The following is a 23,773-nucleotide window of genomic DNA, read 5'->3' as shown; positions in this document are numbered from 1 at the left end:
TTACAGAGCTTCAAATACTCTCCAATTTATTTTGGTTACCTGTGGTAGTTAAATGAGTGTTGCATTATTTTCAGCAGTAGTGGCATCGCATTGTCTGTTTCTAAAATCCCACAGAATTTCTCCCTTGCTGCCTGGATTAGTCTTAATCTTGGTAGTGTCTGGGGGCTGTCTCAGATCTCTGAAAGAGTAACGAAAAGGAAACTCAAAGTACATGTACAGAACATTCTTATGGACCTCTCCTTACAACAGTCACCAGTAATAGTAATTTACAATTCTGTAGATAGGAGACAGTAGATGAAGCACAACGCTGTTGTCCTCCCCACAGTAGGAACTTTTTTTTTGTAGGATTGGCCTGAAGGAGCAATAATTCTCTCAAAATAGGGGAACAAAAGTCCTCCTAAAATCATATCTGAAGGAAGTACGAAAAGCAATGCTGTCTTATAATAACGTGAAACTGTCTCCCTTTCTCCCTTACCAACTGAAAATAATTAGATTTGATTCTGATGATTTATTTAAAATAAAATATTTGAAGTGGGCTACACAAACTTTATATAAAGTTTTCTTACAAATGCTCTTTCTTGCCAAAGTGTGAGGCTCTAGCCTAAAGCCAGTCTGGCCTTGCCTCAGCTGGGCTCACATGAGCACGGGGTGGGTGCCAGGGAAGCCACTTGCCTGTTGTGTGTGAAGCATTTGGTTTATGTGAAGTGTTGTTTTACTGTGTGTTGGCAAATAGTAGGTGGAATCTTGACCTAACCACCCAACAGAGACCTCAATCAGATAAATTCTTTGCTGGCAGGGTATCTGTTTTCTGACATGGAAATAATACATAGTGTCAAAGTTGTCACTAATAAGAAAGGTGGGTGTGAGGTGTGTGTGTGTGTGTGGGGAGAGAGAAAGAGAGAGAGAGAGAGAGAGAGATGGAGGGAGGGGCAGAGAGAGAGACTGAGATGGACAGATTGAGTATATGAGAAAACTTAATCTCTCAGCCATCTACAAAAGCAGAGACAACACCCAGCCCCTGGTGTCATAGGTTCATTAAGCTGTACCTGTAGCTACATCAGACTTAACCATCAGAATCCCAGCCTGAAACACGAGTTCACAATTATGTAACACTGAGGCCGATTGAATATGCCGAGCACAGATGTGCATTTAATTGAAATAACCTCAACTACATGTCCCACAAGTAACAGGAAATATCAGATGTCAGCTGCTCAGGGTGGGAGGAGACTCACAGTTGCCAGGTGACTTTTTAACCCCCACTAGGGTTAGTTTCCAGCTGTGTGCAGCCCGCATTGATGCGTCTGCTCCCCTAGCGGCCCTGACTGCTGTGTGCACCCACCACAGCCACTAGTTGTGACACATCTGTAAGCCCTCTGGGATGCGTACAGGTATCTCCAATTAAACAAAGTGGCTGTAGGAGGAGTAGAATATAACAATTTCATTTATTTCCCTGGGGGAAAAAAAAACCCATAATGAAACAGTAACCTAGGGGCCCATTTTATGAGAAATTTCCACTGACAGAGGTTCTGCAAATTAGTGATTCTGTGTTTGAACAAGGTTTCTGGCCTCCAGGGCTGTAAGCAACTCCAGGTCCCTTAATACCAAGAGTCTGTCCTTAACTCAGGAAAGCAAGGAAATTCGAAACCAGAGCTCAAGATGCTTGTAGAATAAGAATTTGTGGTGTTGACTTTAGCCCTGCCAAGGAGGTGTTAAGCTAAGTGGCCACTGTAGTTTCTGCTCCAGCATCTCGTGTCAGGCTTGACGCTGCTCCTCAGGCCCAAACAGCAGACAGGAGTGGCAAGTAAAACCCACTGTACCACACGTGGTGGCTGGGAGATCCCACACTTGTGTAAGTGGCACTGGAAGGAGCATGAGGAAATCAGGTTGTTTTCTGTTTTATATGCTGTTCTGCTCTAAGAGATATTGTTACTTTAATTTTTCTTGCTGTAAATTAGTACAGAGTTGAAGGAGACTGAAGTTATTAGGAATCACCTTTTCTCCACCACCTATTGTCAGTTCCCACAGGTTGTTAATACTCAGTAAGTCCTTGATAAGTATTTGATGAATTAACAATCACCACCATCGTCATCCTTAGGTAACAATAACAGCAATAGTAACAGTAGTTTCACCACCAGCAGCAGCAGCTAATAATTATTTGGCATCTGCTGTCTCTAAACACTATCTTGGGTGATCTCATTTGATTTTATTTGATTATCACAGCCATCTTATGGTCAAATAGTGCTATTAGCTCCATCTTACAGTTGAGGGAACTGAGCCTTAGAGGTTAAGAAGGATGCTCAGAGTAGTTGTGGAGCCTGAGTTCCAACTGGGCAGCTGGCCTGAGAGCTTGGCCTGGAAGAATTACTTCCCTTAGCTTCCTTGTCATTTTGTACAGTTTGATAACCAGTTGAAGTTAAAAAGGGAAAGAGAAGGTCTGGAGGGCTTTACAACCTGTAAGAATTGGAGATTGGAGAAGGACCTTAAGAGAATTTCCAATGAACAGTGTTGTCTCTCCAACCACACCTTGGTGGAAATGGAGACTCAAGCCCCTAGGCTTTCTTCTACCGTGGCACCTCCATCTTTCTGCTCCAGTACAGAAAAGTGGTGGTTGATGTGCTCGGAGGTCACTGACAAATCAAACTGGCTTGGTTTTCCATTTTTTTTTTTTTTTTTCCATGTCTACTCATTTTCCCAGTTTTTTTTTTCTCTTGGTAACTCAAGTTACTGGGGTCAAGTGAAGATCTTCCCAAAGTTTCTTTTTAAGTACATATAGTTTTAAACTTGAAATAACTCCGTATATAATTTCCACCAGAAATGAGTAAGAGCAGAGTTGCTCTGCCTCTGGAGCTCATCACCATTTTAGCCTCAGAAAATTTGTAAGTGAAGGGATCTTGATATGAGGTCAGACCTCTCACTTCTCAGGTAAGGAAGCTGAGACTCACAGCAGTGCTAATTGAAAGAGCTGGGATGAGGACTTGCATATTTTAAAAAATTTCCTAACCCAATATTCATTCTGCAGGTCTCCCTGGATTTTTGGTTAGAAAAGTTATTTTTAATATAGATGTAGCATATGACATAATTCAATTAAAAGCTAGTTTCTTGCTTAATTTTGAAAGAATGCATTTTATATATAAAAAGATATGTGAATTCATTATTAGACATCTGGTACAGTTTAGCCAAGGCTGCCATGTTGAATCTCAGGAAAGTTGCAGGTATCCAGTTTTGACTGAGGGTATGTGTGACAGAAACTCCTTGGTAATGACACACCTAAAATACAGCTAAATGACAAAACAAATGAACAATAGAAACTCCAAACTGTGAAACTCAAAAAATACATTTGCTGGATAGTACTCTATAATGAATTATACATTACTGTATGCAGTGCTGAGGCAGATTTATTCCTCTCTGGAGGTCACATCTCCTATGAGCAAAATAAAAGCACAAAAATTGCTACTTCTGCTGCCTCTGCAATTGCACCTATAACGTTATAACAGCGACTTATTGACATTAGTCCATATCAGTCAAGTATTGTGATAAATGCTCTCTATGCCTTTTGCCATTTAATCCTTACCACATTCCTATGAATTAGAAGCCCTCGTTAGCCTGAGGGTGAGAGAAATTAAATAGTTTGAAGTCAGCTAATACACTGGCTGACGAGACTCCAAAGCCCAAACTTTTATGCACTATTCTCTGTTCTCTATTGATTACATTTATATTCATTTTGGAAGTTCACTTCCAAATAGATATGAGGTTTGCCAATTTCTTTCTTTTACATGACTAGCAGTATCTACTTACCAGCAGTTGTATTTACTCACCTTTTAAAAATGTACCTACATTTATGAGGTCACTTTAACTTCTTCAGTCTCTTGGGTTACAAACCTTCAGCTGTAACCTTTGCTGGGAGTATGGAGAGATGACTCATTAGCTGTGCTATGTATGGCCCTTTGATGTGAAATTCATATTCATGAATGCTGTCCTTCTTTCTCCTTAGCACAGTTCCCTTCCACGTTAGTACTCTTTGCCCTCACTCATTGCTCCACCCCTCTTCTCTGACTTCCTGTCTCCTTCTTTAGTGCAAGTATCGTTGTTTTGCTTTTTGCTTTTTCATCTTGTAAACCCACCATGTGCTCCTTCTGTAGTTACTTTCTCATTCTGGATTCAGATTTGTTTAAGCTTCGAGGTTCTTAACATATCACTTCTTAACAAGATGCTAATATGGTAGATCTCAGCTTCTCAGCTTCTTGGAGAGCACATTCTTCTTTTAAAGTATTGCATTTGATTTTTGTTAATAGTTTCTACCTTTGAGTCCCCCAATTATTTGAGCTGGGACTTGGATGGAGGGGCTAATGGCTGTTTCCCATCCCTATTGTTGACTGAATTCTGGCGCCCCCATATCCCAGCTGCACAAGTTTTGAGCCTTGATGTTATTTCTCATACTTTTGGCATTTCTCCCCCATGTTGCTAATCAATCATCAGGTCTGCATGATTGTCTCTTTGTGATGTTTTTCAAATAAATAATTTTCCTTGCCATTCCCATGGCAGCTGGACCCTCATCCTATTGCCTGCACGTAACCTCCGTCTTTCTTCTCCTTCACCCCTTTTTGCACACCCTTGTCAGAACCCAAACGGCTTTCTCAGAAACCTACGCCAGCTTCCTTCACTGGTCTCTCGCGGTTTCCCAGAGTTTGTTTTATAAAATACTAGTGCTGAGGGATAGTAATGAGTAATATTTTCAAAACAAGGTTCTGTGATTAAACACACTCAGGAAATGCTGGGTCAAGTAAACTTGAATGTGTTTCCTTACTGCGGAATTCTCAGAGCCCTTAATATGCTGGTGTGCGTGGTGAAGGAGGCTGATGGAGTATAGAGCACCTCTGAAACTAATTTAAGCGGCAGAGCTTTTTTTAAATTTTATTTTAATTTCTACTTATTTTGGCAGAGCAACAGGCAGTATTGATGTTTCATAGGAAACACATCAAGAAATGTTGGTTCTTTGGAACACATTAAACTTCTCAGGCTGGCAATACATCTCAGGCCAATTTATTTAGACAACTTGGGTGTCTTGCATCTCCCGAAGCAGCTGCACCCGCTGGTCCAGTTGGCCTCCTGCACATCGTGTTTAAGCTGCCGTCTTATCTATGTCCTTGACTTCATTAACATTCTTACAAATATGTGTCTACACATTTGGCCTAGAAGGCTTCATTCTAGCCCTAAATCTATATTTTATTTGTTTTATAGACTACCTCAATTTACATTGTCTTTTCAACAAATCTATACTTTCTAAGTTTGTTACAGTCTTATTCAACCCTATTTTAGCCAGCAGTAGATAACTATTTGCTAGATTTGCATAACATTTATAATAAGGAAATGAATAATGACTACTCTGAGCATCTCTTATGTTCTTGGCACCTTTGCAATGCTATCTCTATCTTTGTAATCACCCTGCAAGGAAATTGCTCTTAGACTCATATTATAGGTGAACAAATTGAAGTTATGTAGGTAGTTTGTGCATGATTTTATAAGCCTAAGTGGCAAAATTAGGATTCAAACACAAGACTCTTTAAGGCAGTAATATGCTTAATGTCTGCAAAGTTCCGAGGGGGCTTTAAAGCTGGAAGCCAGATTAACATGGAGATGTGAAACCCAACTCTTTAGTTCAGATACGGAGCTCTCTCAATTGATAAATAAAAGCTTTTGTTTTAAATAGAGAAGAAATTTTAAGGTCAGATCTTGGATAGTGAGAGTGGTAAAAATGAAACTTCTGTATGAACTATGTATTAACATGACATTCTGGAAGGTGCTCTGGAGGACATGAATAAGAAGCTGATACAGACCCTGAGCTCAGAAACATTTAATGTAGTTGGGGAAATGAAATAGAAACACATTATATAAGAGAATCATATACTGTTATTTATAATTAACTTCGAGATAGGTGTTCTTAATCTGAACCTCCCAGACTCCTAGGACAGTACTGATCAGTCTTTTGACAGGGTAACTACTAACCTCTACGTTTGAGAGGATATGATTGTCTACACATTTCTTCAGATTCTCAAAGAGCTCTGTGACCTCAGTTAGTTAACAAGTTTGCAAGAGGCTGTGGGGAAAGGAATGGTGTTGAGGCCACAGTGGCTTGGGTTAGATTCCACTTTTACAACTATTGGCCAAGTCACCATGGGCAACAAGGCAACTTCTTCAAACTCATTGCTAAAAAATTAGGGTATGAATATACAATGTGCACAGACATAGTGAGGATGGAAGGGGATAGTAAGGATGAAAGGGAATACTGAAAATACGGAAAGCATCTGGCATGGTACTTGGCATACACTAGTTATTTTATACTAGCCATGTTGGCTGTTGCTAAGCATACTAGTTACCCATGGCTGCAGATGACAAATTACCACTCACTTACTGGCTTAATACAGCACGAATGTATTGTCTTACAGTTCTGGAGGTCAGATGTCTGAAAAGGGTCTCAGTTGGCTAAAATCAAGGCGTGAGCAGGGCTGTGTTCCTTCTGAATGCCTTAGGGGAGAGAATTCTTTTTCTTTCCCCCTTTTCTAGCTTCTGAAAGTTGCCCACATTCCTTGGCTCCTGACCCCTTCCTCCTGCTTCAAACTTGTGAACAGTAGGTTGAGTCCCTTTCACACTATAAGGCCCACGCACCTGCCTTCCTCTTTCTCTGAGGGCCCTTGTGAATACATTCACCCCTTTCAGAAGCTCCCTTCTTGAGGTCAGCTGATTAGCAACCTTAATTCCATTTACAAATTTAATTCCCTCTTGCCATGTAAATAACAGTTACAGATTCTGGGCGTTAGGACGTAGACATGTTTGGGGGCAATTATTCTGGCTATCACTCTTGGTCACATTAGGCATTAGAGGTTAGTATTTTTCCCATGTCTTTCTGATTCTCATTTAGCTTTTTGATTTTGACAGTAATTTTTGGTGGGGTAGGTTATCTCTATTCAAATGGAGAGATTGTACTTCCATAGATTTAAATTTCTCAGCTAGCTTTCTTGGTATCAGACATAGTTCCCCCATAATGTTCCTGACTTTACATAATTTTTTCCTAATAGGCTCTTTGTTCTGAGAACATTCATTAATTATTCAGTTAATTGAGTAGGCACAATTCTTTTGGTTACCTGCTGTATGTATCATTCCACTTAATTATTTTAGTAAGTTTGGCGTGAGCAATTTTTTTTCACCAACATGTGTTCTCAAATTAATTAGCTCATTCATTCAACAAATATTTATTGATACATGATATGTGTTATACCCTAATACTTTTGGAGTAATTAAAAAATGAATCCATGTATTACATATATACCGTTATGTGTTGCTTAATGGTAGGAATATATTATGAAAAGTACACCATTAGGTGATTTTGCCATTGAACATCATAGAGTGCACTTACACATACCTAGGCTAAATAGCACACACTCTTGCTCCTAGGCTACAAACCTGTACAGTACAAACACTGTAAGCAATGATAACACAATGGCAAGTGTTTTTGTACCTAAACACTTCCAAACATAGAAAAGCTACAGTAAAAATACAGTATTATAATATTACGGGGCCACTGTCACTCGTGTGGTTTGTTGTTGATGGAAACGTCATTATGAGGCACGTGACTATCCTTAGACCTTCCTGTATACATGGCAGTGTGCCAGGCACTGAGGGGTACACATAAAACTTACACATAAGGAGTTTAAGGTCTGGCTTAGGAGTTAAGAATACGTTAAAACTATAAGCTAAGGAAGAAAATGATTTATCATAAGCAGGCTATGAGTTTGGTACACCATATTTTTGACCCCTAAAAGGAAAAACATAGTGTGACTACAAGATAGAGTATTTGAGATTAAGACTGTCCCAGAACATCTGGGCTATGTGGTCAATTTTGCTCTTGGAATTTAGAGGAAATATACGACTTTGGCTGAGGCACCAGGGGCGTTGCTGTGGGAAGCTGGCATTGGGCCGGGAGCTGAAGGATATGTGTGTTGTGAATTGTGGGGGAGTGCTGGGCAGGCACTGGCCACTGCAGGGCCCAGGTGAGGGGGGCAGCACTGGGCTCTATGGCAGAGGCCTGGACGGTAGCCCTAGCTGTGGGTTTGGATGTGTTTTCGATGAGATCTTGTAGTTAGGGACTGCTTCCTTTGTTTGCTCCTTTGTTTCAAGTTGGTGAGCTCATGGAATTATGGAAACTATCTGAAAGCAAATTCATAACAGTTAACAATGTACCTACACAATATTTCTTCAAATGAGTTTTTTAATGTACAGATCGGTTACTATTTCTGGTGGATTATAGGTTGGTAGAAAGTGACCTACTCCTCTCTCTTCCACCCCCATCCTCATATGTGTTAGATTGTTTCCCATTTAAGAGGCCAAGGATGTTAAATTTTATAGGCACCCAGATGCCATGTGGTGGATCATGTGTTGACCCTTATGTCTCTTGTGGGCCAACAGCTGTCAGTGACATTCTGTGCAAGGCGGGGGTCTCCTGAATGCAGATGTTCGGGTCCTTCTGGGTCACACCGCAGCCTCTTTTTGGCAGAGGCCTCTGTCACTGTTCAGGCAGAGCCTAGATGCCTTTCTTGATTCTTCGCCCAAGCTTGGCATCATCCTGACATTTACCTTTCTGGGGTTCCCTGGATCCCCTGCATGACACAGGGACCCCAGAGTCCCATGGGGCCTGTTTCCCTGCAGTTTGAGCTGAAAAGGTTTAAAGCCATTTTTTTAAACAATTTTTTTTTTTTTATTTGTTAGGCTTCCTTAAGGTTAGAGCATTATTTTTGGAAATGCAGTGATCCATGTAGTAGCAAAGTATGATGAGTTGGAGAGATTGCTCTCTTTGCCAAAGTAATGGACTGAGGATAGAAGTTCCATTCTGTGCTTTCAAAGTGAAAAACATTTTAAAGACTGGAGAATCTTATGACATGTAAAGTAAAAAATAGAAAATCAAATTTCATGTACAGGATTATCTTAACTATGTTCAAATAAATACATGCACAAAATTATAAACAGTGGCTGTTTCTTGGTGGCGGAAGCATGAATGATGCTTTTTTCCCCCTTCCTTATGTTTTTATGTTTTTGTTTTGTTGTGTTTGGGGGAAGTAGGGTTAGAGTTTGCTCAGTTTATTTATTTTTTTTTATAACATGTGATTGTATAATTTTCCCTTAATTTTCTTTGACAGATGTTTTGAAAATAGTCACTGCTCTCAGAAGAAAGGCATTTCATTAGAATAAATATGTCCACGGCATAAATAAATGTACCTGATGTGGTTAGGAGAACAGTATTGTGCTATAATTTCAGAGGCAGTGTGACTCTCTTATTTTTTATAGCATTCTTACTAAGATATGGGACATCGAAGTGATATGTCTTAATCCAGTATTTTTAAAACTTTTAAAGCAACTATTCTATTCCAAAAGTATACAGTCTTTATAAACAATGAAATGTAAGTGTAAATAATAACGCAAATACACACAAACAAGAAAGAAGAAATGTGACACGTACTTCTATTACCTTAGAGAAAAAACACACACTCTTATCTGGTTTTGTACACTTCTGATCTTTTTTCCCCCTTTACCTGTGCATTTGTACTCATGTGTTGAAAATAACTCAACACAAAAATGAGATCTACTGATTTGACCTACGAGACTATGAAAAAATGTGCCACCAGTGATAAGCTGGCAGCTTTCTCTCCATCCTCTGACTTATGCATATTCAAACAAGGTTAGTTTCAGGATGGTCTGTTTCTGTAGCCTTCCTCCCCGCTCCTATCACACCAAGCTTTCCAAAAGAGTGTGACCAGACATCTGGATGTGTTGGACTGAAGTTTATTTCTCTGGGTCCATTGGAAAAAAATTATATGAGGATGCTATGTTCATTTTTGTCCCCTAAGTGTTCTGTTCTTGAGCCTTTTCCTTTTGCAGCCAGGCAGATTCTTGTAACACTGAGAATTCTCACTTACAGACATTCTCTAGTGCACGTGTTCACTGCGCCTGCAGGATCTGGCATAGGGACCTTGAGGTGCCAGGAAAAAGGGCCAAGGTTTCAAAATTATTTTAGCTCATGATACAAATGTCCCCAAATGCAACACATAATTCTCAGGCATCTTCGCAGTCATGATATTTTGTTGGCCTCTTCGATATTGCTGTCACATAGAAAAATCATCCTGATTTCCAGACCCTTCCCTTCCGTAAGTTAGGGCCTCTTGAAAAATATCTTTCCTGACAGCCCCGTTCACACATGATTTCCCTTGCCCAGAGTCTCCCTGGATGTTCTTCATTGCTTCCTGCCCAGCTATGAGCAATCTCAGGCTTCCCCAGGGTCATTTGAGGCAGTAGATCTTCTGTTGCTTCTATGAGGACTTGCTTTGTCATGTAATTGGCCTTATCTACAAGTATCCACAGTTTGACTCCTAAAAACAAAACAAAAAATAACAAGTCAAAAACAGAAAAACATAAGAAAGAAAATAGTGTCATTTTTGGTTCTTCCACCAAGGAATAACCACTGTTTTCAGTTTTGGGGTGTGTATGTTTTGGTGGGGAGAGGTGTGCTTATTTATTTTAACATGGTTAAGATTATCTTGTACATAGAGTTTTGTTTTTGATTTTTTACTTAACGTGTCATAAGCATTTCCTCAGTCACAAAGATTATTTATAAACTTTTTCGGTGACTAGATCATTCATAGTTCATTTTATGGATTCTACTACAAAGTGCTTAGCTGTTTGTTTAATACTGGGAGACAATCTAAATACCAAATTTCTGATGATGCATGCATGATCAGCAGGCATGTGGAAGAGTGTTAGGGTATGTGATGAGTTTTCTGCAAATGTTAGCTATTAGTGCTTTGATTGATGATAATTTTAATGTAATTGTTGTCCCTGGTGCAAGGAGAAAGAAGATTGCCACAGGAAAGTGTGGGCATCAGGCATGGGCATTCCCTGTGCCTGCCCCCCACTGAGAATGGACTTCCTCAGGGGTATAATTTCAAAATTTTAGGAAGTGCCTTGGCCTTCCAAGCTGAGGTCCATCTGTTGCATGCTCAAAAGCTCAAAAACATTGGTTGGTCTGGGCGCTGTTGCTGAAAAGGTGGAGTTAGGGACCTGGAAAAGTCCTTCTCTTGGATTGGGTGCCTCTGGTCGTCAGGTTACTATGTATTCCTTTTGTGGCACATGTTGGTATTACTTCTGAACTATCATTCTCCAGATGCCACTTGGAGTCCCAAATAACTGCCTTGTTCTCCGTCAACCAAAAGGCGACATTTTCATGGTCAGGGAGAAAGAATGTGGGGGAAATGTGGGATAGGATAATTTTGGAAGCAATCACATGGAGAAAGGACTCGTAAGTGCAATATGAAGAGGTTAGATAGGTGGGAACTAGTTGAGAAGATACAGAATCAGGAGGGTGGGGAGAGGGTAAAATGTGAAGCAACACATGGTGTAAAACTGGGGTCAGAAGAAAAAGCAACCAAGAAAAGAAGAAGAAAGGAACAGAAAGGGAGGATAAATTCGAGTATTACCACTGAGCTTTCAAATCGTCTCTCCCACCTACTTCTTTAACCCTCCACCCCGAGGAGTGCCTTTTATATATTCTTTAGCGTATTTATTCATTGAAATTCTCATAAATGCCAAAACTTTTTCTCTTATAGTCTGTATTAAATATTGACAAGGAAAACTAATTTAGAACAAGAAATTAATTTATTAAATTCCAAATGTATGTGCTTTGTATGGAGTCATATGAAATTGACATATAAAATGACATAATATATCATAACATAAAGCAACATTACTCTCCAAACACTTTAGAAATTAAAAGCAAATGTTTGCGTTGGATCCTGTTGGTCCTATCAGATCAGTTGGCACATCCTTCTTCTGTCTTGACTCAATCCTTCCCTTAGATATTCTGAGCAATTACTTAGATGACATTTTCTTATGCTTGACCTGGTACTTTTTATTCTGGCTATTATTCTTGACCTGGCGATTATTCTAGTATTGACTGGATATTGTGCTTGTTATTATAGATTTTTTTAAAAAATTACTTGGGCTAATAGCTCTAAATGGATTCCTCATTTCCTGGTTGTTTCATGCCTTTTTGAAACAGATAAGATACATTGACATGCAGAACATACCAATTGCCAAATTTTGTTTTAAAAAAGAAACAATATTTACTTTTCTATAAAAATCTTTGGGCGGCCCCAAAGTGTAAAATTTTACTTTGATTTCATAAGCATTTGAATTAATTATATTTCAGAATGATGACTCTATTGGAATTTCTTAACTGTATTAAATTACATTTTGTAGCTTATTTTTTATCCCATTTTTGATCTTCGTTCTTAGATCAAACTATAGGAATTTCTAGAAAACATGTAAAGACTATCTGTAAATATTATCAGTAATTTGTTTCCTGACACTATTAAACATGTATCTGTTTGGCAATTCTATTGACCTGTCCTAGGGAAATACATGGGTATTGAATATCACAGTTTTCCTTAGGAGCATGGGAAACATTTAGCACACAGTGTGTCTAATTTTTTTAAATTAGCTAAATGAAAATCATGCTAATGTCTTGGGGTATTGTCATTTATGTTGCTGCCCTTTGTTTATTTATATACTGACTTTGCTCTTGTGTGTGTGTGCGTGATGAAATAAGGCCAGTTCTTAGTTATCTCAGTTCAGTTTCTTCATTCCTTACGTTAAGACCATGGAAGCATACCAAGGCTACAAAATAGGTATGCTTTGAAACTTCAGAGGTTTTTAAATAACTTTCAAGTATAAAAGCACCAGAAGTATTCTATGAGTATTCTATGAGGTTTGGTACAGACCTTCACAAACGACCACTTTTTTTTTTTTTTAATTGATTTCCCTTAGTGCATCTCTGCTAAGGCCCTCCCTTACCCAGCAGGTGCCCCTGATTTCTCCGTGAATCCTTGCCTTGGATTGTGACCCGGCTTTTGTCTCTCACTCCTCCGCAGAGCCTGGCGTTTGCACGGTGTTTGGAGATCCCCACTACAACACTTTTGATGGTCGGACATTTAACTTTCAGGGGACCTGTCAGTATGTTTTGACGAAAGACTGCTCCTCCCCTGCCTCGCCCTTCCAGGTGCTGGTGAAGAACGACGCCCGCCGGACGCGCTCCTTCTCGTGGACTAAGTCGGTGGAGCTGGTGCTGGGCGAGAGCAGGGTCAGCCTGCAGCAGCACCTCACCGTGCGCTGGAACGGCTCGCGCATAGCGCTCCCCTGCCGCACGCCGCACTTCCACATCGACCTGGATGGCTACCTCTTGAAAGTGACCACCAAAGCAGGTGGGGCGTCTGTGGCCTCCCTCTTGCTCTAACCTCCGCCTCACTTACCGTCTCAGCAGCACTGCTTGGTTAGAGTGCTCAGGAGATGTGGTTCCTCCTCCGAGGAAATACCCAAGGCAGAGCCAGGTTCCAACTGTGGGACTTGCCTCATCACCCCTCACTCACAGGGAAGGCACATCCTGAAGATGCCACAAACAGCTGGAGACATTTGCACCATATGGAGTCTTGCAGTTGGATGCCAGTCCCATCAGCCTTGCAGTCTTCCCACATCCAGGACCTTTCCATCCTCTGCCTAAAAATAGCAGTTGTACTCTCCACATAACCCCTCTCTCAAGTTTTGTTGCTCTTTTAGGCCATCGATGCCCAGCTTGGAATTGTCAGTGTCTCTCAGCTCAGCCAGCTATGTGCAGTTTCACATCTGTGACAAATAATGTTACTGTATTAGCATCTGTCCAAGACTTTGCAGCGGAGTCCTCAAAAGTAAACAGCTTAGTATCAGTGACATTCAAAAGAAACGTAAATGTCCACAGCAGAAGGGCTTGTTCTTGCAGACTCTGGTATGGAGGAGTAGCCATATCCCACGTGGCTGTTCTGTGTCACTGAGGCCCTCTCTCTCTCATCAGCCCGTGGTGCTGTAGACTCACTGGTCTCTGCCTTTCCACTTCAAGAGCTGGTATAGTCCCCCTTGGGCCAAACTATTTTTGACTGCCAGTGGCCCATGAGGCTCAAATTCTTGTCTGTTATATGTTACCTAAGAAAGGCATTTTAGAAGCAGAACTCAGTTCTTCAATATCAGCCCCAGAGCATAATTTCAGCTTATTTTCACATTTTGTTATATCATGTATGGTTCCTTCTGTGGTACCTTTGGTTAATATATATCTTTTGTCAGTTGGATATTGCACTGCCTTTCCTCTGGCATACTCCATTTTTTTTAAAGCATGATACTTTTAAGGAAATCAGTTATCTCCTGCTGTTTACATTGAAAAGAATTTAACAAATGTGAAAGTGTCAGTTGGGTTCCCATTTCTTTAGACAATGAAACATCTGATAAAGCAGGCACTTTTCAGGGACTATAGAGACTGTTTCTACCTTACCTTCAGAACTCTGGTAATTGCTTCAATTCAAGCTAAAATGTATTTTGATCAGTTGATTTGAGCTTATGAAATGCCAGCTTAGCTAAACAAAGGCAAGAAACCAAGAAGAAGCACAGGGAGCCTTTAGTTAGAGAGCATAACACGTTTTCAGTGACAGAATGTTAAGTATTAATGTACTGGAACATTTTATCAAGGGGGAAAGATTTCTATTCTTTATTTCACAGTTGTGAGAGGTCTACTCGTTCAAGTTTAGAGGGATTAGTCCTGCTTAGAAAATTCACACACCTGCTATTATATCCAAAAGACGTGCCACTTTGTAAATGTAGGCCCCAAGTTATTCCTTTCAAGGAGGCAATGTTTTTTGGCTCCCTGTAAAGTGTGCCTAAGATGACCCATTATTACACAGCATTAATTAAAAGCACCTTGACTATTTGCAAGCTAGTTGAACACAATAGATTCTACTGATATGGAAATTACCAGTCAACCACAGCCTGGTTCTCAAAGAAATCTTGAAGTAAATCTTATAGTAACATGGAGAAAGAGAAAGATTACTAACAGCCTAAAAGGTTCAATATTGTTTCATTCGCAGCTGACAGAACCTTATGGAATAAATGTACTCTTTACAAAGATTCCAGGTTATAAAAATGAGCAAAAGAATGAGGCTGTAAGAGAATAATAACAGATCATAAATGCCATGATTAGATTAGTGACTTTAACTGTTCTATGCCTTGAACTCAGTTTTACATTTAAAATTTTTTTTTTCCATCTCTCTTTCCACAATGCAAGTCATTTTCATGGCACTCAATACCCAGCTGAACAATTTCCTGTAGCACACGAATCACACAAGCCCTCTGCTTCCTAGAGAAGAACTCTATTCCTCTGGGCATTGAACTTGCTTTGCACTTACCCTCTGAATGAAACAATTTGATTTCCAGACAATAGTGTTTTCCACCCTGGTTTATCCATCGCAGTTTGAGCTACCCTTTAGGGATATTTTCTTTTTTACCGCCTATGGATTATCTATTTAAAATATTACAGCATTTCTTTTGAGTGTTCTTCCACAAAAAACAATTATAAGCTCATGTGATCAATGGGTACTTTCTTCAAAATAGCAACTTAAATCAAGCCTGCAGCTGGAAGATGGGAGTTGGGGAGGAATGGCTCTTCCACTCTGCGGTTTATGTACTCCGCACTTACGATGGGATCATTTGGCAGGGTAGCACAGGTGGCTGTGAAGTTTGGGTGGAATTAGGCTGTAGTTGCTTAGGTAATATAACAAGGGGGGTAGGACAAGGGTTAGTAGCTCGAGAGACCATTGCCCATTTTGAACACACACCTCCACCCCAACTTTGGACACTTAGCAAATAATTTTAAAATATTCCCTTTCTGCCATCTGTTCACTTCATCAACTTTACCTGAGAGAATTAAATCACATGTACCTGAAAGCATTAGCACATGGGGAACATGGCTTTTTACTTTATTTTTGGTAGAGCTTTGCACTTGGTGAACCCAGAGAATATAGCCTACCTTGCCCTTTCTTTTGTCTAGAATCTGAATAGAAAAACTAATCAATTTCTAAACCTCACTATGGTATAGCTACAAATTTTGCATCTCCTCTCTCCTTTTTGCACCTCCTCTCTCCTTTCAGTGGACAACAGCAAAAGCAACAATAACAACCAGAAAATAAACAATGCAAAACAACAATATCCACAATATTAAACAACAACCGCAAAACCCAACTAGTGGTCTGGAGCCAGGTCACACGTTTGAAGGGGGAAAAACAAGTTGGTAAAGCATTCACTGGTAAGAAGGGAAAATTGGATGGCCCTTCCTGCAGTGGAAGGAATGTGGCTTCCGCTCACATCCCCAGATGAGACATATGCTTCAGCTTTAGCCTTCTGATTCTGCCAGTTATTTCTACCCAATTTCCCATGCAGAGAATGGAGAAACTCATCCCAGCTGCAGTAAGGACTGTGCCCAGCCTCTCAAACCCTTCCATGATGTTTAAATCTCATAAGATGCCTATTTAAAATATTATTTGGAAGAACAATTCCCTCAATTATAACTTATTAGAGTTTTTTTTTCCTTTCACTACTGGAATCTACTTTGTATGCATTCTGCTCATGTAGAGTATAAAAATATCCATGCAAACTCATGTAAATGACATAGCAAGACAAAGGCATCTGTAGTAGAATAAGTCATCCCTTCACAATGCGAAGCCTAGCATTAGTCTGTGAAAAATCTTCTTAATGTTATAGTAACATGGAGAAAGAGGAAGACAGGAGAGTGAATTACAAATTATTCTCTCACTTTGGGGATCGTGTTTTATGAAGGAGATGTCATGAGTTTTGAGAAGGGTTTACTGGAAATACAGCAATCTGCATCTTTCAAAGTGTATAGACGACCAATCCACTGCAAAGAAAGAACACAGTCATTCACTGTGAGTTGAATTCCCATGAACTCAGTTGTCCAAAGTCTCAAATTGTGTATATCATTGTCAGTAGTAAAGACTTTGGAACTCCCTGGGGTGTACATTCTCAGCCATTTGTGGTGCTTGGAAGAACAGTATTTGCCTGCTGTCTAGGAAAGAGATTTGTAGTTTGGAAAATTTTGCAACATGGAAAACCTTCAGAATTATGCTGTAAAAGTTAAACTTTGTATGGAATTGATTTTCTCCCCTCATTTTTCTTGCTGGGCAGATGCCTGGCTACAGGCTTGTGGGGTCAAGTTTCTTCGATACCTGACAGAGTGTATTACAAATCATCTTATAGTTTGCTTGTCTTCTTTCAAAATGGTTATTTCAGTATCTTGACGAGCATGAAACTCACAATGTCTTTGGCTTCACAGATTCAGTGTATCAAGGTTACCAGGGTAATTCATTTATTTACTGAGTACATACTATGTGCTAGATAATGTGTTAGATGATAGAGTATGAAGAAATAGAATTCATTTTCTATGATAGTTGTAGTTGTCACAGTTGACAGTTTTCTCATAGAGATCCACATGGGAGGTCAGCCTAGCCTTTGGGTTTCTAGCAGCATGTCCCTTCTCTCATACCTGGTCCCATCACTGTCTTCTCCTTATCAAATTATTTCCCAAAGAGACTTTCCTATGACTCTCCTTCTTCTTTATCTAAGTCTATTTAATTTCTTTTCTGAACTCAGACTCTTCTCTCAATCAATAAATCTCTTACATTTTCTTTGGTCTAAGCATGCCGCTATTTCTTCCATTGGCCATAGAGTGACTTCTTTATGGGTCTTTCCACTTATTTCTTGAGAAGTCCAGTTTTAGACCTCAGGTTATTCTACCAGTATTTCTCTTTTAAGTAACTCTTGTGGCAGTTGTGTGACCTACTCATAGGAATGCTGTCAGCCTTCTCTCCTCTTGGACTATATCCAGACTTAGGGTATATTGGCTTAAGAGTCTTACTTCTGGGTGTTTCTTCCTGATCTTCCACACATCACTCTGATGTTACTGCCTTATGCCAATTTCATATCTAGACAAGATCCTCTCTCTCTTCCCTCCCATGCTCCCTCCCACTATTTCTCCTGTCCCATTACCACCTCATCTTCCAGCTTCTGAACATTTGCTCATCAGCTTAATCTTGATCTTTCAGGAACAAAACTAAAGCCTTTTGGGAGGAAAGTCATTTTGTTCTTTCCAGCACCTCAAAGCAGGCAAAATGAAAAATGTTTTTCTCAGGATCACAAGAGGAAAGACTTAAAAAAAATTCACACAACCGGGCGCAATGGCTCATGCCTGTAATCCTAGCACTGCAGGAGGCCAAGTTGGGTGGATTGCCTGAGCTTAGGAGTTTGAGACCAGCCTGGGCAACATGGTGAAACCCCACTTCTACTAAAATACAAAAAAATTAGCTGGGTGTGGTGGTTTGCACCTATAATCCCAGCTACTCGGGAGGCTGAGGCAGGAGAATTGTTTGAACCCACAAGGTGGAGGTTGCAGTGAGCCGAGATCGTGCCACTGCACTCCAACCTGGGTGACAGAGCAAGACTCCATCTCAAACAAACAAACAAACAAAACCAAAAACATACATACATGGGGGAAAGGGGGCAGAGACCATTCTGTTAAAAAGAGGCTTCCTCTGTGGGTGCCATTCTTTGAAGACAGAGACAGTGAATAAGGAGAAGTCCCAGGGCTAAAATACACATTGATCCACTGTAGATGTTTCTTGGTGGCCATGCCACAGGTGGCCGCTTGCATTCACTCGTACAGAGTTCACCCACTCATTGGGGAGACTCAGGCACTGCCAGGGTGTTCCCAGAACAGTAATAAAACACACATTTGAGACATAAACAAAAACTCTGCTTAGAAAAGTTTGTCACTTGTTTTCGGTTGAACCTCAGAATACTTTTCAGGACAGTCTCTCCTTTCTTTTATGGATGGTATCTTCACACACAGTGTGAGAGTAGATATGAAAGCATTTCTTCTTGACCTTCTAGTCAGATGTATCTATGCTGTGTGACAGCATAACCTGGCTGTTCTACCTGTGACATAAAAATTCCACCATTCAGAAGGGTCATTGGCCAGTGTGGCTCCTGGAAGTCTTGGACCAGCATGTCTGGAGATATATGCATACTTTCAGACAATTCCTTCAACATTTTAAATAGTCAGCTTAGAAAACTAAGAAAGGTCCAAGTTCTCTACATTCTGGAGTAAAAAGAGTTTCCTGGTTGAACCAGCAGGACTGGCCTGCTGATGTATGCACAAGAAGAACTCTTGCCCATGGCCTGATATCCTCCACCACCACCTGAAATGTTGAAGCTTTTGAGCAAATCCAAAACAGAGGCCCGAGGGATAGAGGTTGGAAGGGTTTCACAACAACTCAAACCCAGGAAATGTTAATCAAACAGTGTCCATGCCTCAGGAATGATTGTAAAATAATGAGGGTGCAAATGTTTTCATTGTATCAGTCTTGCCTTTGAAGGAGATATATATTCAGAAACTACATATTGATTGCTTTAATAATATCATTATAGGAAATAATTTGAAAATTTTCCTTGGACATTGGGGGAATAATTACGTGGTGGAATTTCTGGCTGTAAATAATTGCATTAAAAAACAATCATCTTTTTTTTTTCCATTTGCACATTATAGTAGTCATTAGATAAATGAACACATAATTTGAACCAACACAATTACTTTAGGAAAAGGGAAAAAAAATAAACCCTAGGGTAGGATGGTCAAGCGATAGTCATCTATAGGCCAAATCAGGCTACACAGGATGTTATTAGGACAAACTTTATATAGTTTAAGAATTCTAAGCCCAAACAAGCAAATGACTCACATAATTTCACACGTTACTCACTATGGTGAGATTAAGAGGTAACCAAGAATTTGGACAGACCCTTGGTGTTACTTGTTGGAGGACAGTCAGTCATATGTTCTGTGTAAGGATGTATACATACATTCGGGAATTATTAGTGGATTAATGAGTGGTTGACTTCCTTTTTCTCTCCTTCTCCTCTAGGCTTGGAAATATCTTGGGATGGAGACAGTTTTGTAGAAGTCATGGCTGCCCCGCAGCTCAAGGGCAAGCTCTGTGGTCTTTGTGGCAACTACAATGGACATAAACGTGATGACTTAATTGGTGGAGATGGAAACTTCAAGTTTGATGTGGATGACTTTGCTGAGTCTTGGAGAGTGGAGTCCAATGAGTTCTGCAACAGACCTCAGAGAAAGCCAGTGCCCGAACTGTGTCAAGGGACGGTGAAGGTAAAGCTCCGGGCCCATCGAGAATGCCAGAAGCTCAAATCCTGGGAGTTTCAGACCTGCCACTCAACTGTAGACTATGCCACGTTCTACCGGTAAGTACAGTGTTCTGGGGGATGGGTTTGGGTTGCAGACCAAGAATAGGCTTGATCTTGGAACATAGTATATGAAATCTCTTGTTGTGCAGGACAAAGTCTCAAAATCCAGGGTAGACATCTTCTTGCTGTTCAGCAGCTGATCTCATCTTTGAGTCAGCCCCATTTTATGTCTCAAATTGGGAAACTCCAAGAGGTATTTCAGAGTGATGTCCTCTAGGCAATTCCATGCTTTTATAGGTGTGCAGGTTTACTGGAAAGCTGGCTACACTGCAGGGTTTTTCCAGGTGTTAGCTTGACTCCAAGATTGAGGAGGGCTTCCCAAATTCTGGCCTAAACCACAGTAGTACAGGGCAGAGCTGTTTCCCCTAAATGGAATCTCAAGTCACTTGGCTGCCGTTGAGTATTTGAATGAGTCTGGTTATTCTACCTGAAGAGGAGTTTAGGTATGCCTTAGGGTCTAGCCCAAATCAAATACACACGCGGAAAAGAAGGAAGCAAAACAAGGATTCTTTGGATCTTGGCCAACTGTGAGACTGCATGTCCAGAGTCCAAGGACAGTAGAAACAGGGCTGGAGGATGGAGGGAGGAGGGACTCTTATTAAGAATCAGGACTTCATGACCTTTTCTAACTGTTTAACCCCCTTCCACACAAAGCAACTGGTTACAAAGGAGACTTGGATTTGACTTCCACGCTGCAAGGTTGCATTTCTGAGTAGGTGTGTTTGGCCTGGGTGTACTTCCATTTGCTACACAATGCCATGGGTTCAAGAGCTATGGCTGCCTATAATTTTAACCACTGCGGGTGTGGGAGGAAACACAAGATGAACACAGCCCAGAAGGCCTTGTTTAAGTGATTTGCCTGTGCCTCTTAAAATTAGAAAACTCCTGTGGTCTGAAGTCACAGAGAGGTTATTTTTGCTCTTTAATTGCCTCCAGTTTATTTCCCCTAGTTCTCATTAAATATGATTTTTTTATTTGATCTTTGGACATAAAAGATAAAGTTCTGTAAAGGCAGCTCGAAGTGGAAAAAAGACTGTCTCTGTCATCACAAATCCCCGAACATGGCTGCATGTGCCAAACCATTTGGCTCCAAGTCATGGGTTTAGCTCCTTCAAGCCATTTTCCTGTTGTAATTTGAATTCCCTGGGTTCCCTTCTTTCTCCTCCCTGCACCACCCCTAGACTGGCCTCTTGTCCAGTGAAACTGGTGGATCTTAACATGAGGCTTTGCAGAGAGCTAAGCAGCTAATAGAGAAACATGGCTTTATTTGAAATCTAAATATCCTCACTTGAAGGTCTGAGGGAAAGCAGTAGAATATAGCAACTAAGAACTTTGTGGTTCCCCAGGACTCAAAATCCAGCCCAGCTGTGCAACCTGAAAGAATGACCTAAGCTCTCTAAGCCTCAGCTTACTTATCTGTGAAGTGGGGATAATAAAAGAACCTACCTTGAAGAGTCGCCATCCAGATTTAGTAAGATTATGAACATGAATGCATGTGCTTAACACAATGCCTGCACATAGTCACTGCTTTATAATTGCTGCCATGATTCCCTCCATGATTAATTAAATAATGAAGAAAAGTAAGGTCTCTTCTGGAAGCTCCCCTATCCTGTTTGCAAATTTGGATTGGATCCTTCTCTGCTTAAAATAGAATGGAAAGGCTGTGCTTCTCCTGGGGCCCAGCAGCCTACACCTTTGATTTTTACCCCATTTCAAAAGAATGTATTGAAAATACAAATTGGAGAGCAGGGCTGCAGAGGTTAGTTCCTTTTTTTTGAATTTCTATGTCTTTTGCCTTTGGTGATTTGTTTAGTGTCGTGATTTCTGGACTGCAACAGAAATATGATGAGGGCTTCAATAGAAGTTATGAATGACGACTTGGACATTTATGAGTAAAGAGCATTAGATTCCTTAGGTGGCCGGGAGATGCTCCCCTTTTGCCCTTAATGATTCTACAGCAGCTACAATGGAGGACGATTATTTGTGTAAATGGCTTGTTACCCTGAGTTGGGCAGCTCCTGAGAATGTTTGTGGGATCCTTGTGCATGGAGATTTACAGGCCAGGATGTGGTGGGAAGCAGGCTTGTGCTCTCCTGATTAGTGTCATGGTGTCATGGTGTCATGGCAGAGTGCCCTTCCACAGCAGGCCACTTCTTCCTGGAAAGGGCCAAGGAGCTCAGGAAGGAGAGCTAGGCAATTCTGCCTGCCCCACCCCCAGCTGGTGACCTCACAGCCCAACAGGAGGATGCACCTTCATGCATCGCAAAGGAAAAATGGTCAGTGTTGGCTAGATCCTGTTTCTCCCCCTTATATCCAAGTACAGGTGTGGCAGGAGAAGAAAATAAACAAGGTCCAACATTGAAAGATAATTCTCTTCTCAGGGGAGCTCCAGAAAAGACCTAACCTCAAGGTTTGTAGGAGATTTTATGGTGCAGTGGACTGAGAGTGAGCCATCGGGAGGGGGACAGCAAGGTGGACGCAAGCCCAACTCTGCTTGAATCTAGCAGTGTGCCCTGGTGCCTAGCTGAGTTCAAGATCTTTATCAAAAGAACTGATACACAATAACTACCTGGCAGGATTGCTTCTCTGAGGACGGAGGCCAGTGGGCAGTGCAGCACTAGCACACGGTAGGTGGGCAGTCCTGGCATAGAGCGTGCTGCTGTCCTGTGTCCCTTCCTTTCCATGGAGAACCTCACCCCTGGCTCAGCCATTTACCTTTCTGATTGTCCATATCTTCTCCTGATGTCATCACCGAGGACTGATTAGATAAATTCCCACTGATGAATCTGTGGAACACTCTCAGAATGAACTGTTTCTCTTTTGTGATACTTCTGCCAAGTAGTGTAAGTGATGATTGCATTACAGTGGTTTAAAAAGCTATTGTTTTTTGTCTCATGAGAATGTCATGTGTTCATTGTGCTTGTAAATAATGTTGAAAAAGGTAAAATCAGCAATCACATGACTTCCCACACATGTAAATTTTTTCCTGTACATTTGATACAATTGATGGAATTTCTAAAATGAACCCAAAAGTATACTCAGATCTGTGGCTGTAACACATTTTTTGAGTCCTTACAGGTCTAAAGAGACTTGCCTTGATATCATGGATGGTCATATAGGTTACGTACATCAACTGCATTGGAATTTGATTTCTTTTTCCCCCTATCCTCCAAAAAAGTCTGCATTTTCCTTTAAGGACAAAGAATAAAATAGTGTAACACACCCAAATAACCTTCCGAGCACCACTGTCTTGTAACAGAGGGAAAAGAAATGCAAAGAGAGTATTTTTTTCTGAGAAAATACCACCCATTTTGGGTTTCCTTAATCTTATAACAAATTCCACAGGGAAATTCTCTGATAATTATGAGATAGTGCTTCTAATAAGGTCAAAATAATAATTACAATTTCTCTGAATTAGGTTTTACTTTTGAAATGTCTGTGGCTTATTTTATTCAATTAATTTATTTATTTTGAGACGAAGTCTTGCTCTGTCGCCCAGTCTGGAGTGCAGTGGCACCATCTCGACTCACTGCACCCTCTGCCTCTCTGG

At 40.6% G+C, this 23,773-nt stretch overlaps 1 protein-coding gene across 1 annotated transcript in view; it reads left to right on the top strand.

Annotated features, from left to right (window-relative positions):
* BMPER (BMP binding endothelial regulator) overlaps window positions 1–23,773 on the top strand; it is a 236,716-nt gene that overhangs the window by 148,055 nt on the left and 64,888 nt on the right. The window contains exons 12-13 of the mRNA XM_012461299.3: window positions 12,972–13,301; window positions 19,884–20,220. Coding sequence (XP_012316722.1) covers window positions 12,972–13,301; window positions 19,884–20,220 — 667 coding nt within the window. The remainder of the gene's footprint in view (window positions 1–12,971; window positions 13,302–19,883; window positions 20,221–23,773) is intronic.

Source organism: Aotus nancymaae, unplaced genomic scaffold (genome assembly GCF_030222135.1).
Source record: "Aotus nancymaae isolate 86718 unplaced genomic scaffold, 86718_ANA_hifiasm-v0.15.2.pri h1tg000025l, whole genome shotgun sequence".
Classification (NCBI taxonomy): domain Eukaryota; kingdom Metazoa; phylum Chordata; class Mammalia; order Primates; family Aotidae; genus Aotus; species Aotus nancymaae.
The sequence above is the reverse complement of the archived record's forward strand: the minus strand, read 5'-3'. Positions and strand labels throughout refer to the sequence as shown.